The 16,050-nt window shown below is 39.5% G+C and overlaps 1 protein-coding gene across 2 annotated transcripts in view; it reads right to left on the bottom strand.

The window, feature by feature from the left end:
- SLIT3 (slit guidance ligand 3) overlaps positions 1-16,050 on the bottom strand; it is a 422,071-nt gene that overhangs the window by 72,647 nt on the left and 333,374 nt on the right. For both annotated transcript variants that reach the window (XM_081184726.1, XM_081184725.1), the window contains exons 20-22: positions 13,163-13,295; positions 1,282-1,350; positions 45-116 (exon numbers count right to left, since the gene is read on the bottom strand). In XM_081184726.1, the coding sequence (XP_081040852.1) occupies positions 45-116; positions 1,282-1,350; positions 13,163-13,295 (274 nt within the window). The remainder of the gene's footprint in view (positions 1-44; positions 117-1,281; positions 1,351-13,162; positions 13,296-16,050) is intronic.

The following is a 16,050-nucleotide window of genomic DNA, read 5'->3' as shown; positions in this document are numbered from 1 at the left end:
CTGAACAGCAATTACAGTGTATGCCAGAACTACTAAGTACTTACAGTGTTGATAGCTGTGTCATATTACTGAAGGTGTAATTGGCCAGCATGCTGATGCTGTTGTTGCTTAAGTCACTGAAGAAAAATACACAAAATAAAGGTCATTGATGCAATGAAAGTAAGTCTTTTCTTAAAGTTAGCTCAAAGTTCAAGTTGTTTCAAAGCAAATAAATCAACAAGGACCAATTATCTGAGAATGTAATGCTGTAAGAAAACCAAACCAAATACTGTAAAAAGTAGAAAATTTCATTATTGAAATTTCAAACAAAGTTACGCTGGCAACTCCTCCATGTGCCTGGTGCAGAGATTGCCAACTTTTTTTGACCAGTGAGAATGCTTTGAATTTAGAGCAAGTTGTATTGAGGTTGTAATGGGGAGTGTGGCATAACAAAAAAATAGAGACCCCCGATAAATTTTTGTTTATCTTGGGAAGTCAGCCTACCATGGGGAGTTCTACTGGTCTTGAATGTGGAGATCATACAATATTGATTTTACATGCACTTACCAATACTTCTGCTGCCTAATAGCAACAGGGAGCATTCCTTAGCACCAGGAAAAATATACAAGGTAGCCACATATGTTTCTAAGATGACTAGTGAAATATACTTGGGAGTCGAGAGTGGATTTCATGCTCTTTATTCAGCTCATAGTGGTGAGGAGGAATGGAAGTTCCCCCAGAATGTCTGTCTTATATACATTATTTACACAATGGGCCTCACGTGATTGGCTAATTCTGGGATTCTCCTGTAGGCCAATCAGGTTGCGGATTCACTTCCACCTGGAGCTGGATTGGGTGGCTCCTGTGGACCAATGAGACTACGGCATTATGGATCCTATTGTTCTACGACCAATCAGACTGCTACATTTTGGATCCTATTCAACTCAGTACATAACACCTAGAGACTGACTTTATTTTTAAATGGAAGTCCAAAGCAACTGCCCAGGGGCACCAGTGAAAGCCATCATGGATGCTATGCTGTTCACATGTATTTCTGCTGTGAACCGCCCTGAGATCTTCAGATCAAGGACGGTGTAGAAATTTAATAAATAATGTCTGGCAACTCTTGGTGCCATAAGTCGTTATGGTAATATATTGCTGTACAGCAACACATAAGATGCCCCAACATGATAGAAAGGAACAGTGCTTTTTTATGGCACTACTACACAGCACCAGCACCATTTTTTCCTAGGAAATAAACACTGGAAAGGAAGGGCTGGCTCCAAATTCTGAGATACTTACATTAGTGTCAAGTGTCTGAACAGGGAGAGTTCCTTTGGCACAGCAGGTAAATGGTTTCCTTCCAGATATCTGAAAGCAATATGTATTGAAAATAGTTATAGGCTACATCTGCGAATGTCCAACCAGAAACCATCATAATTGTGAGTTTATGTTAAATACTTTAAGCAGGTTTAACTGTAAATGATGGTTGTAAATTCCCAACTACACCAAAATATGTTTCCAGCCAGTTCAATAGGGTCAGAATGTGTATACTGATACAAATATGCATCCAGTTGCACGATTTCAACCACTGCTTATCCAAAAGCGTATTTCTGCATAGTGATAGCCATCATCAAATCAGATGTCTATGTCAGTGTATGTGAAAGCAAACTTCTTCTTCCAGGGTCTTTCTGGAACATGTCAAGTTAAATCAGTTTTGTACTACCTCTGCCAAACACACATTATTTGTTTTGACAGCATCAATTGGCAGTTTGTGTCCTATGGACCCCTTCAAAATCCTGGCTGGTAATAAAGATATAATGTGACATCAAAATTAGTCTAGTTTAACATAAAAATTAGGTTTTTTTTAAAGCAATGTAAAAATAAAAGCTATTGGGATGCACCAGACTCCACAACATTAACTTTATTTTTTAGAACATAAAAGCACATATAGAGAGCAGTGCCAGTATATGTTTTGTTAGGGGAAACAAACTTGTGACATGTAATTTGGGGAAAGATACAACCCCAAAATTAGGCAATTCTTACTGGGCTACCAGAAAGCCCGGAAGAAAAGGAGAAATCTAAAATGCCTAGGTTCAAAGCTGAGATTATAGTAAGTAATGGAAGTACAGTGGTACCTCCGTTTGTGCACAGGATCCATTTCGGAGCTCCGGTCAGATCCCGAGGTGTGTGTATCCGGAGGTGCTGCTTCTGTGCATGTGCGTGGCACGTAGAGCACTTCTGCACATGTGAGCACAGCAAAGCCCGGAAAAATACTTCCGGGTTAGCCACGTACGTATCCCGAAGGGTACATAACCGGAGGTGAACCTAAGTAGAGGTACCACTGTAGTTCCTTGTAACCAAATCCTCTAATGCAGTAGCCTCAAATCTTTGCTACCACGGACCACCTGAAATTTGCTGAGGGTCTTGGAAGACCAAATTATTTTTCTGTCTAGTGTAGCAATTGTGATTCTATAGAATTTAAATCGTAATACAATAAAATACAATATAAGAAATAAAAGAAGCAATAAATACCGTACATATTTTAAAATCAGCACTAACTTCCAATGCAATGGAAAGCCATAGACATGTCACAGACATTGAATGAAGCTTGTGGATGACTGGTGGTCAATGGACCACAGTTTGGGAATCCCTATTCTAATAGGCAGTGGTGGAGTTAGTTACACAGAAACCCCACCAGTTTATATGTGTTAAAAGTCGCAGTTTGCTAGGGGGTTTTTTTTGCCCTCGTTTAGTTTGTAAAAGGATTTGAAAGTAAAGTAAAAGAGTGCATCTCTAAAAGAAAGGGTACTAGGAGTAATACTGGAGTAAGTAAATATTAGATGTATTGATGGAGTGGCTTGCTTGAATATCCCTTTTCTTCTTTCGTAAATCAGTGAGCTTACAGGAAAATACTACTGTTTGCTTTTTTAAAAAAGAAAATTAGTGAATACAAAAATAATCTTTTCCAGAAACCTGAAATAAACTCAGTTACCTCTTCTAGAGAGCACATTAACAAAGAAGGGGGAGGATCGCTTATGTCCTTGCTATAAGGTTGTGCTTAATTAAAGCTACTAAAAAGAACTCCAAATGCAAATTGACCTCATTAGAATTATTTCTGCCCTCTGACTGCAAACTGCTCATGCAGGCAATATTTCAATAACACATCAGAAGCTGACTCAGTCTAGCTGTGTTAATCCATACAACCATTTACTTTAACTGCTTAGTAAAACTGTACAATGAATACACAATGACTGATAATAACTGAGGCAGCAATATTTAAGATTTAAATGCAAAGTCAGATATTATTAAATCTGTATTTAAATTTTACAAAATAAATTATTGTAAATGGGTGCCTCGAAAACATAAGTAGGAACAGGCAATTACATTTTTCATGTGATTATACACATGATCTGGCAGTGCCAAATTTTTACCCTCCAACACATTTAAGGGAATTTTATGTTTTTGAAGGGTGTGAGAATGATGCCCCAAGCCTTTTCGCTTTGCTCTTTTCAAGCTTGTTCATAGCTGATCTACTGCACCTTCAGCAGCACTTTAAAATTTTAATAGGGTTTCTTTTCCCTTCATGACCACAGCAAATTAGGACCATTCAATGAGTAACGATGTCTCAGAGCCAATCAGATACGGCTATGTGTTGGCATCACTGAGGGCATTGCCTTACTCTGAAGCTATGATATAGCTCTTAGTTATGCCAGAATGCACACTGGAAAGTGCATTAAATCATGCTTCCCATTGAGAGCAGTATAATGCAGATTTGCAGTCAGGTGTGCATTCCAACAGTTCCTAATTTGCCACATGGCACTGAGAAGGTTTCATTGCCAAAGTGCAGCACAGAAAAACAGGGAGCACTGGTTTAGTTGCCAAGGCAAAGGGGACTTGTCCTCTTTTTACCAGCTGAAAATGTCCTTCTGAGTGCCCTTAAAAAGTAATTGCAAATTAGAGAGGTGCTTTTTTGAGAAGAACAAAAATGTTCGTGAAACTCTTTCCTGACCCAGTTCAGCTCACCTTTAGATTGTACAGTATATTGCCTAAATAATAATTTATCTTGCTTACTGTGACATGCAAAGTGAGCCACTGAAATTTACACGCATTTGGGTAAAAGTTGCAATTTCATCAATCTAAATTAATTTGCTATTTTTTAAATAATTGCATACAGCAAGTGTACAGCAATCTCAGGAGAAACAAGGATTCCAGTGCCAATTTTCATCATGGTTGCTTATTGTGAAGCCAATTTTCTGAAACCTGTGAGAATTTCATTACTCTATGCATTGCTTCATAGAGCTGACCATTTGATATTGCTGTTCGGGATTTGAAATGCAGCTTACATATTTTAATGCAGTGACCATTAAAATAGATCAGGGGTAGGCAACCAAAGGCCTGGGGGCCAGATGCGGCCCAATTGCCTTCTCAATCTGGCCCACGGATGGTCCGGGAATCAGCGTGTTTTTACATGAGTAGAATGTGTCCTTTTATTTAAAATGCATCTCTGGGTTATTTGTGGGGCATAGAAATTCGTTCGTTCCCCCCTCCCCCAAAAAATATAGTTTGGCCCCCACAAGGTCTGAGGGACAGTGGACTGGCCCACGGTTGAAAAAGGTTGCTCACCCCTGAAATAGATAATCATTTGAGAGAATAATGAAAACACCACAATGAAAAAGTTTTTCAACCACAGTGTGCTATGTGAGGTGCAGTTTTATTTTAATGGAAACCAGTACAGGGCCATGCAAGGTTTCTGTTGAATTGTTTGGTTGCCATTGATGTTAAAGGGGAAATTCTCTCTATTTCAAAGTAACAGGTAGTATATAAATAGCAGCTATTATCCAGACAGTACAGGTCTCTAAATCTACAAACTGATTTCTCTAGCATCCATTTAGCTTCACACTTATGATTTTCATCAGCAGTAATGACAGAATACTGCAGCATCAGTCAGCACTCAGTTTATAGTAATGATGTAAGCTGCTCAGTTTTTTCTTCTGAATGTGCCAGACCTAACTATATGGATGCAAAAAGGATTCAAAAGAAATGCAGTGGCAAAAAGAGAGAGTTATTCTTCATTATTGTGAACTGCAGCAAAACAGAGTCCCGCCCCCACCCTTTGTTAAAGCACATTCCTGCATCCCTAGTAGCATATGCATTTGGTTGTTGAGAAAACTATGAGCACAAAAGAACAAATCATGGTTTTCCCCACAACAGGCAGACAAGCAAACCAGCCATCATCATCATCATCATCATCATCATCATCATCATTATTATTATTACTTTCTGGAAGTTGTCACTATATATAAAACACTGCTGAAGCAAACTGCCTGAATTCTGTATCAGGCATTGGTGAAGCATCCTATAAGATTACATGGGGTCCATCCCATATAACACAGTATATTGTACAGTCATGGAAAAGTAATCATGTCTACAGTGTCTACAGTCTTTCCCAGAACAATAGTTAATATGGTGATTACAGACTTAGCTTAGACTACTGCTTTGGACAGGGGTAGGGGATCTATTGCCCTCCAGATCTTGTTGGACTACAATTCCATCATTCCTGACTGTTGGCCATGCCAACTGGGGGCTGATGGGAGTTGGAGTCCAGTAATGTATTGAAGGCCACAGCTTTCCCACCTCTGTGAGGGACAAAAAAATGTCAACCCCGGTACATAAAATTACAAAGTGAGAAAAGAGAATTTTTTTACTCTTTTCATAATACCAGAACTTTGAGTCTTAGCAACAACAACAAAAAACCCAGAAAGCATTTCATAACACAATAAATACATGACGTATGGGATTTAACTATCATAAGAAATGATGATGGCTGCTAGAGTATATTTTTTTAAAGAGTTAGATGTATTTTTAGAGCTGCTATCAGCCAGGATATCTAATAGCAAGATCCATGCTCAGAATAATATATTATGAATACTAAATACTGGGGATAAACAATGTGGCTTTATGCCCCGTAAGCTCCCTAGATGCTTCTGGATAGCCACTGCATGAAATAATATGCTAGACTAGATGGGTTTGATCCATTCTGTTGTTCAGATTGGGTTCAGGGAAACATGCTAAGTGTGAAAAAGAGAGTAGCTAAGAGATGAAGGTAAAGAGATGTGTAATTAGGCAGCAGTGAAATAAAGGAGAGTAACTGAGAGATGTGGTGAAGTGAGAGAACTGGAGATAGAAAAGTGCACTATGGGATGTCTACTATGAAGTGTTATTAATAAAATGGTGATATTAATAGAAATTGCTTGGCAGACAAATGCAAAAAAGTGATTCCAAATGCAATATGACTTTGACTCATGTACCTAACCAACCAATACAGTGGTACCTCGGGTTAAGTACTTAATTCTTCCGGAGGTCCGTTCTTAACCTGAAACTGTTCTTAACCTGAAGCACCACTTTAGCTAATGGGGCCTCCCACTGCCACGGCAGCACTGGAGCACGATTTCTGTTCTCATCCTGAAGCAAAGTTCTTAACCCGAGGCAATATTTCTGTGTTAGCGGAGTCTGTAACCTGAAGCGTATATAACCCGAGGTACCACTGTACATCTTTGACATTGCCAACTGTCAATTCCAATACAGTATTTTACAATGGTGACAATTCATTTTATTTTTTGTTTAATTTGTTCAGGACTTTTGAATGCTGCCTGATGACATAAAGTTCTCAGGGTGACTTACAAATAACACATTTAACTGTGCATCAAGTCATATGATATGTGGGCCAACCATCCTCTCCCAAACTGATCAATGTTCTAAACTCAGGAGTGAGGGTAGCAGTTTCAGTTCATGATTAAGATAGGAATATACAAATTTGGATTTGGATTTTTAACACATTAGATATCTATTCTTAACACATTTAAGTAATTTTGGCTTGTGGTTTGAATTAAGTCGCTATGAATAAAGATATAAAACATTTCAAAAAAAGATTTGGATGAAAAGGGGGAAAACTGTTACATGCTTACAAATTACTACACAGCATATAAGACTGTGACGGTACAGCTAAGTTCACAGTAGTCAAAGGCATTGTTGTCATCCCCAGTCATGCCCATCTTTCTCCTGCCATCCATTGCTGAAGCTATGCTGCATCTCACAAGAAAACTTTTTTGGATTACTTTTATTGAGAAGAGGACAGGAGAAGCCTGACCCTGTTGCGACTACTCACTCCTTTACATGTTATACCATTGGACATGGTATCCTTCTAGACCAACTTGGTAGATTGGGTGTTGGAGGCAATGTGCCTCAGTGCTGCCACCCCTATCTCTGGGACCAATTTCAGAGAGTGGCATTTTCAGAGAGTGGCATTTCCAAGGCCCCTGGCAGTTATGTTGTGGGTTGTACCCAATGCTGTTTAACATATATGTGAACTGGTTGAACATCTATGTAAAGTAAAGTCGTTTCTTAATCTTAATCTTGGGCTCCACAGATGATGTTCGGCTACAATTCCCATAATCCCTAACCACTGGTCCTGCTAGCTAGGGATGATGGGAGTTGTAGTCCAACAACATCTTGATGCCTAAGTTCGAGAAAGGCTGCTTTAGGGTATTTGGAGAATGGTGTCGCCACTATGCTACCACCCAATGCTATTTCTGTTCAACATCTAAGTCATATGTGGTTGTGCAAGTCCTAGGATAGTATTTAGGATGAACCCCAGCAAATCAGAAGCCTTGTGGGCAAGTGGTTTCCCGGTCTGGGATATCACTCAGTGGCCTGTTCAGGCACTGACAACCCTGACTCGGGCATTGAGAACTGCAAGAATGGACAACTACAATGCACTTTATGTGACGTTGCCCTTAAGGTTGACCAGAAACTGCAGCAGGTGTAGCATACAACAGCAAGGCTGGTGAGTGGTGCAACTTTCCACCAGCATGCAACATCTCTATTAAAAGAACTGCACTGGGCCAAGTTTACAGTTTTGTTATTAATTTACAAAGTTTTAAACAACCTACATTTCTAGATTCCTTGATACCAAACTTGAAAGCAAATCTAGCTGAACAATAACATATTTTTCCTCTGGGAATTCAACTAGACCTAGAAGTATGCTCTAGGATACAGAATTTCAGCATGTGAATCTACATTGCCCTGGGTACACAAATTCATTGGGGGGGGGGGTAGGCAGCTGATCCACAACATTCATTTAAAGCATATTCAGCATAAATTTGGAGCATATGGCTTCTCCCAAAGAATCATGGGAACTGCATCTTGCAACTGCTCTAAGAGGGTGAAACTACATTCCCCAGTTTGGGGGGAAGTAACGTGCTTTAAATGTGCATTGCATGTGCTTTAAATGTATGGTGTAGATCTGCCCTCAGTTCACTACTGCTGGAGAAAGAGTACTATTTTAAGTATTACTTTAGCATTTTGCTATGGTGAAACTCTACCTGCTGCAGAATGAAATTTTCCATCTGTCTGTGTATCCATTTCAGTGTAACATTATTTAGGACCTGTTGCAGTAAAAGATTTCCTGTTGTATGGATATTCTGGAACTTTATATACAGCTCTAATTTACTAGGTCTTGTTAGATGTATGGCAGGCTTTTTATTAAAATGTAATGTATAAACATGCATGATTACATTTTAATAAAAAGCATTTCAGCTGAACATGTTTGTCACACAGCGGATGCGATTTTCTCTTGGCAAATGGAAGTTTATAAATGCAAGGCTCCACAGCATTCATTAATATGCTACTAAATAAATCCTCCCCTTTATTATTGGAACTATGTCAGAATGCCAGATCAAGCCAGTCAGAGAGAAAGACAGATGGGATGCCAGAGAAACTCTCTAAAACACTGCACCAGCTATCGGCAAAAGCATGCTATCCATACATCAATATTAGTTACTACTCTGAAGTTTAAGATGGAGGAGAGAGAGCTAGAATATTAGATACAGACCCTGTATAAGAAAGCAGATGCACAAGTACCATTTGCAGAATGAAGTATGAAGCTCAGTCCTTTCTTATTTTGTGACAAATGCTGCTAGCAAAACTACTTCCAGCATTGCTTTCATGAGACATATCATGGAAGTCACACCTGTCTCTCTCAAAAAAAGAAAATGGAATGTTGGTGCATTATTTTGGACAGAAGGCATATTTGGAGTTTGTGAATCTTTCACTGGTCAACACATGTATTACCTTCTGACATCTTAAAACACAAGTATGACTCTATGCAGGAAGTGGGAAGTGGGTATAAAATAACTAAATTCCTGAGCACAATTTTCTAATATAGAAAATAAAAACATGAAAATGAAATTAGATTCACTGGTCTCTATGGTAGTAAAAGTGTGCAAACTCCCCCACCTCCCCACACAGTACTGATCCCTAGGACTCAAAAACCCAAATGACTTTTAAGGACTTCTAAGAGCATAAGGAGAGCTCTGCCAGTGGTCAACCAGGTGCTCATGACAAGCCTGCAAGCAGCACCCCCCCCCCGCCAAGCCCATTCCTAGCAACTGGTGTTCAGAATAAAACTTGTTCCAGTGGTGGAGGCAGAGCACAGGTATCATGGCCTACAGCCGCTGATATCCTTATCCTTCATCAGTTTGTCTAATCCTCTTTTAAAGCCATCCAAGCTGGTGGCCATTCCTACATCTTGTGGGATTGAATTGCATAGTTTAACTATGTGCTATGTGAAGGAATACCGTACTTTCTTTAGTTTGTCCCGAATCTTCAAACACTTAGCTTCATTTATATAACTGCATTGTGATGTTGACAGTTTCATTTCAGTCCCTGTCCTAATGATCCTTACCATGGAATCCATCTTTTTCACAGTTGCCATGCACTAGGGTCAACATCTTCATTGATCTCTCCATGACAGCCCTCACACCTCCTTCCCAGGGCCACTGCCCCAGGAGCTGCTTCCTCTTCCCTGCCTAGGGCCACCAAAAAAGGCCTCAAGGGCCACAGGCAGCCCACGGGCCACATGTTGGATTACTGTGTCCCAAAACTACAGCTTCCCAACTTATATAATATGGGGAATTCAATCAATAAAATTTCCCTTAGGTTTAACTGGAATAAGAATTAGTTGTTTTGACATTCCACTGGTAGCAATTGCACCAGGGCTGGTTTTAGATGAAGAGAGGCTCTAGGCTACTCCACTTGTGAGGCCCTTCCCCATCCCCCACCCTCACGGCTAGAAGAAAATGGAAGAGTGTTATAAACAAAATTGAGTGAAGCCAAGGATGATGACATGTATTTAAAATTTGGGTGAAGGCCTGGCCAGGGCGGTTGTCCTCTTATATACCTGCTGGGATTGACAAGGAATCTGACCCTCACCTGAATTTCATAACTCTCCTGACAGGTGATTTGGTCTGCAGACACAGTGTGGAAATAAAGGATGAGATTGCCCACCAGATACCAGTGTTTTTGTTACAATCCCCTTCTCAATTAAGTAATCAATTTTAATTTAGAATTTAAATTCTCAAAACTTTCTTATTTGTAAATTCGAGCAAGTAAACTACTGCTCTCACTTCATTACAAACAGTATTTCTACCTGCAACACACTTGAGCAAACTTGCTCCTCTTCCTTTCACAGATATTTTGTTGCCATTTGCAACCGTAGCTGCCTCTGATTAGTTATAATTTAACTCTTGGGGAAAATAATTAGCATCACACATCATAACCTGATATTGCTGGATAGTTTTGATGAACTGCAAAAGTATTTTTAGTTTGCTTTCTGTTGCCACCCTGGAACTTTTCTTTATTAGTGCCACTTTGTTTAGTATGATTCCTTGCAAATGAAGGAAAACAACTTTTCTGCTTGTATATGTTGATAATATAATTTGAGAACAAACAAGATTGTACAAAAACAAGATTGAGTGCAAGCCTGGCCAGGTCATAGGCATCCTAACTGTGACAAAGGTGACCTGTGTGCTTGCTTGCTTGCTTAACAGCTGTTGGAAACTTCAAGGTCCCTGTTCTCCCTTCTTATGGTCTTTGTACTGGACCTGAAGACTCCAATAGAGAGAATTCCATGTCAAGAAGGAGGGCAAGTGGGCACCCTATCAAATGACAGGGCAAGAGCTACCCAGAGCAGGGCCTTTTCACTGGTGGTGCCCATTGTATACTTCGCTCTTCCCAGACCTGTTCTCTTTTGGCCTATATTTTGGAGCTTTATAATTTAGGAAGACTTTGGAAGAACTGGTTGAAAAGTCTTATCAGTCGCTGACGTATGAGCAGATTTTATTTCCTGCTTTTCTGGACTTTTGGTGCACCAGGGTTTACACCAGTGTAATAGAGTTGGCCAGGATGCCAGAAGGGATACAATTTATGAGCTTTCTCCATTATCTGCACAGCAGGGGGTGTTCAATCAACAGTGCAAAGGCTGAGCTGAAGCGTTCCCTGCTGGTTACCTGCTTTCAGCAATAGGGGTCGCTGTTTGGTAATACCCAATTGGTTAGTGGTCAGATTCTTGAGCTCCCTATTGGTGGCTCTTAGGTAATTCACAAAATACAGAGTCTATTCATAAAACACAGTGTTCATTCATAAAGCAGTAACATAAATCTCCACTGCTAAATATTTGGTGTATATTTCAGTGGTTGAACATACAAGTTTATGGCCATGCTGTAATGTAGTGCTTATGCCACTGTGAATAAAAGGTGGCTGGGCTCATTGTCTCGGGGTTTGGGGGGTGAGAGGTGACAAAACAGATTTCTAATAAGTGGACCCCCCTTCATTTCCATAACAAGTCCTTGAGTCTGTACTCTGAATAGTGACACCAGGGACCTAAAAGGTACAGAGCTTGTCAGTCCAACTCCTGCACAGTCTCATCAGGGCTGACCTTAAGGCAATTGGAGCAATTGGGCCAAATTGGGCCCCCGGGCTGCTCCTATGGGGGCCCCTGCACCAGGGCAATCTATATGGATTTTATTTATATCTATAAGATTTTGCAGACTTTGGCTGTGAACTGGGGCCCCACAAGAAACAAAAACAACTAAAGTTGGGCCCCACTTCTTCAAACTGGGCCCCACTGGCTAGCCCTGAGTCTCATAGTTGCTGGGCCTGAGTTGCCCTGCCCTTGCATGAAGTCTTGGGTTTGAAATTTTGGAAGAGGAGAGACTGAGGCACTGTGGAGAGGGCAGGCTGGGGAGGCCCCCTAGATTTAGAGGCCCAAGTTATACTCCCCTCACATGAAGTATTGGGTTTGCCTATACATAAATCCGAAACTGAGTTGCACCAATGTAATCAAAGCTAGTCTTGGCAGCCTTAGGAGTAAAACAACAGAGCCTCTGATATTTTCTGCCTTCCACCAATGCAGTGAAGATGACACTTCATGCAGTTCACATGTTGAAAAGGTATTCCTCACATTTCAGTGCTATATTCTGCAGACACTAACTCACCTCACATACCACAGAACCAATAAATCACATATTTCAAGCCATTTTGAATTCTAAACATGTTCACATGGAGAAACTAACAGGGAAAACCTCTACTACTTGGCTGCCAATTTCCCCTTTTTAGTGCCTTTCCACAGAAAACCACATTCTAAAATGAGATACAAACAAGAAGCTGCCTTTACCTCCTGCAAATCTACTTTATAATTTAATCTAATTGCCTATTATTTTAGCTATTTTGTTAGCATCAGAGTAAATAATCCAATTTTACTTTCAAATGTTTCTCTTTTTCTTCTTTTTTAAAAAATGTCAACCAGCAGGGATAATTAGCCTACAAATGATTATGTTGGGAATACATTTTCAATAGCTCATTCAAGTGGGCAATTGTGAACATGCTCCCTTCCTGCTGAAAAAGCAGCACAGAACATTCAATATTTAACTTGTTAATTTCACCTGATATATTCAGAAAGAACAAGAAGGTAGCAAAAGACCTAGCTGTCAAAATTACACCATTCTAGATGTCTTTCATTCCTAATGAGGCATAAAAAAAATCTGTAACCACCACACTTAAAATAAAATGCAAAACTATGCTATAAAGAACTTGGGAGAGGAGACTGAAAGGCAAAACAACAGTCCGAATCCCAAACTTTGATAATTTTCTACCCAAATACTTGAACTTCAGTAGCTCATATTGAAATTTATACCCATACTCTGAGCCACTATTTTGAATCTGGCGCTGGTTGGTGGGCCTCAGTGTTTTAGTATTTTAAAAAACTGCCCTTCTGAAGGCTGCCCATCCCAAGCAATTTAATTTATATTGCCAACTCTTTATTGTAAATGAAAATATGGCTTACAGTTCTGTCACATCTTTGGGGACACCTTTAGGCAGGAAACGCAACCCTTTGTTACTGCAGCGAACTACTGAATCCACACAAGTGCATTGTTCTGGACAACGGGGAGAAAAATGACAGCTGCTTTCAGTATTACCTATGAAGAGAGAGAGAGAAAAGTGCAAAAAGGTAAGGTCAGAAAGAGATGAGAGGAACCTGAGATCATTCACTTCTAAAATAACAGTTCACCTCTTATAAAACTGTGATATCTCCAGGGCCGTCTTAAGCATATCTGGCACCGTGGTGCAAGGATCCCTCTGGAGCCTCCCACCCCCACGTTTCCCTTCGGGTGGGCAGCAGCTAGAGGGTGGCTCCTCCGGCAGGGAGGAGGCTCCAGGCATGGCGTGGCATGGCATGGTGGAGGCGGGCAAGGGCGGCAAACTGATGCCAGGAGGCGGCCCATCCAGCCTCCGCCTCTTCCCTGGCGCCCTCCAAAACTTGGTGCCGTGGCACCCCGTGCCACTAGCCTCTATGGCTAAGATGTCCCTGGATATCTCGCTAGTAATCATAAATAACTGAGTAAAATTTTAACTGTCTTCTGAACACTATATGGGGAAGAAATGCAAGGTTGCTCAGGCAACATTTCATGCCAATTGCAGTTTTCTATCTTTCTTCATCCATAAGCAGATGCCTATGCTGGATCAAAAGTCCTTCTGTGCCTATAAGGGCACAAGTTGGATTCACCCTTAGCTACATTGCTGAGGCCTGGTTCACACATGCATTTTTGTCACTGTATTTGTCTATCTAATTACTGTATTCTTCGTGATTGGCAGCTAAATGTGTGTCTTTGAAAAAAGCATTTAATGTGATGTGAAATATGTCAGTTTTCATTTCTTAGTACAGAAAGTATTGATCTGATGTGTAGAGATCTTTCCTATTCTGATTAGTTCAAAAGGGTTCTAGAAGGTTTTTTCTCTTTGTGAAAGAAGGTTTATTTCTATGTGAGAGAAACAGGAAGAAGGTTTCTGATGTTTGGGTTATTTCTCTGAGAAGATGCATACAGCTGGATTAAACTGGTTTTGTTATCCTTTCTGTCAAGGTCAAGTTGACTATAATACTAAGACCAGGAGGAGTCTGGGTATCACTCACTTTCTGTTTTCTGTCTGTTTTAGTGTTCTGTATCCGTATGCTGTAGTGATACGGTTTAGTCTTATAAGTCTGTAAGTTTTATTGTTTTTTGCTGCAACTGGATTTTTATGGACTGTGCCAATCCTGAATGTACTGGATTTGTGACCATTTATGCTCATTTGCCTTCAGTACCAGTAAAGCTCTGCTGAATGGAGTACAATTGCCTCTGGTCTGTTTTTTTTAGAAACTCTGCTACATGTTTAAGTTTTTTCCTCCTCCGGTGCTGGACGACAAGATAATATGAAAATTCTATTTGTGTTGGACTATTTGATGATACAATATATTGATGAATATGCAGTTATGAACCAATCTGAAATATCAGTCTTTCCTGTCTATTATTTTGGTGAAAACTAAGTGCTTTACAATATCACGTGCAGCTTGGTATGGATTATATTTATTTGTTAAAGAGAAGACTCTGAATATGTCACATTCCTTTAAAAAAAAATTATAAGGATTTTTGTTTTTGACAAGTGCAATGAAAAATAAAGGAACAAAATGAGCTAAGCATCCACAATAATTAGAGATCCATCTGCGCATGTATAAAAATATCTAGTATGTCCAACATGGGTGATGATTTCTATAAGACAGAGTTTATAAAACAGATTAAACCTCACAACTAGAGAGCAGGAGGCTAGTGTTACAGAATTAAGCCTTTGAAGTGAAGAACAATAAAGCATGGACTTCTACTCAAACTAGTATGTGGCTTCACAAAGATCAGGGAAAAAACAAACTGTGGTATCCAAACACATGTCTAGAAATATTTTGTAGAGTATATATTCAATTGGGTCTATAAAAACTGGAATGTTCTGTAATTCAAACAAGGTTGTATTGAACATTGTAACAAAGAATATAGCCTCTGGTGATTATTCACATACTAGATTTTAACTGCTTTTAGGCATGCACATGGGAGACCAAATTCATCAGATTTTTCCTGTCCTCTCAACACTACTAGTACAGAAGTACCTTCTATTTGAACATAAATTTCAACACTTGATGGGAAGAAATAGCTTACATTATGACTGTAAAACTGATAATTTCCATTGATAAAGTAACATTAATGCAGACAAATGAGGAGTTGTAAATGCTAGTTCCAGATAATCCATTGGGAGGGGCCTAAGCCTCTCCCCTATGCAACAGGATCTAAATTTACCCTTACTAAGCTTCATGAGAATTGGTCGGATTTTTAAGCATTTTTAAATCCCCCTCCCAAAAAACAACAACACACAACTTGAACATTAGGAGTTCCAAAACCTAGAAGTTCTATTTTGGTTATTTCTGTATCAGGAAGTTTTTAATGATTGATGTTTCATTATGTTTTACATATACTGTAAGCCACCCAGATGGGTGGGGCATCATTATTATTATTATTATTATTATTATTATTATTATTATTATTATTATTATTATTATTATTATTATTATTTATTTCTAGATGCTGTTTTAAAGTGCAGGTATGTAGTGTCATGAAACATTACTTAAAATTCATACAGGTGTCCAGTTCAAAAGCAGTTATTTCCTTTACTATCAAATAGACTAGAGAAAACTAGTCCATACGAGGATGTAAGTTCAAGAAAAAATCCACCAAACAATACATTTGAAGGGGAAAGGTAAGAGCATGTTTATCTATTAATGTGAAAAAAAATGAGGTGCCTAAGATGGAAGGATTTTGAATTATATTGCCAAAACCAAATTTCTGGATGCGTTAGGCACTGAGATAGCAATGT

Source organism: Podarcis bocagei, assembly GCF_964188305.1.
Source record: "Podarcis bocagei genome assembly, chromosome: 2".
NCBI lineage: Eukaryota > Metazoa > Chordata > Lepidosauria > Squamata > Lacertidae > Podarcis > Podarcis bocagei.
This window is presented reverse-complemented; position numbering and strand designations above follow the sequence as displayed.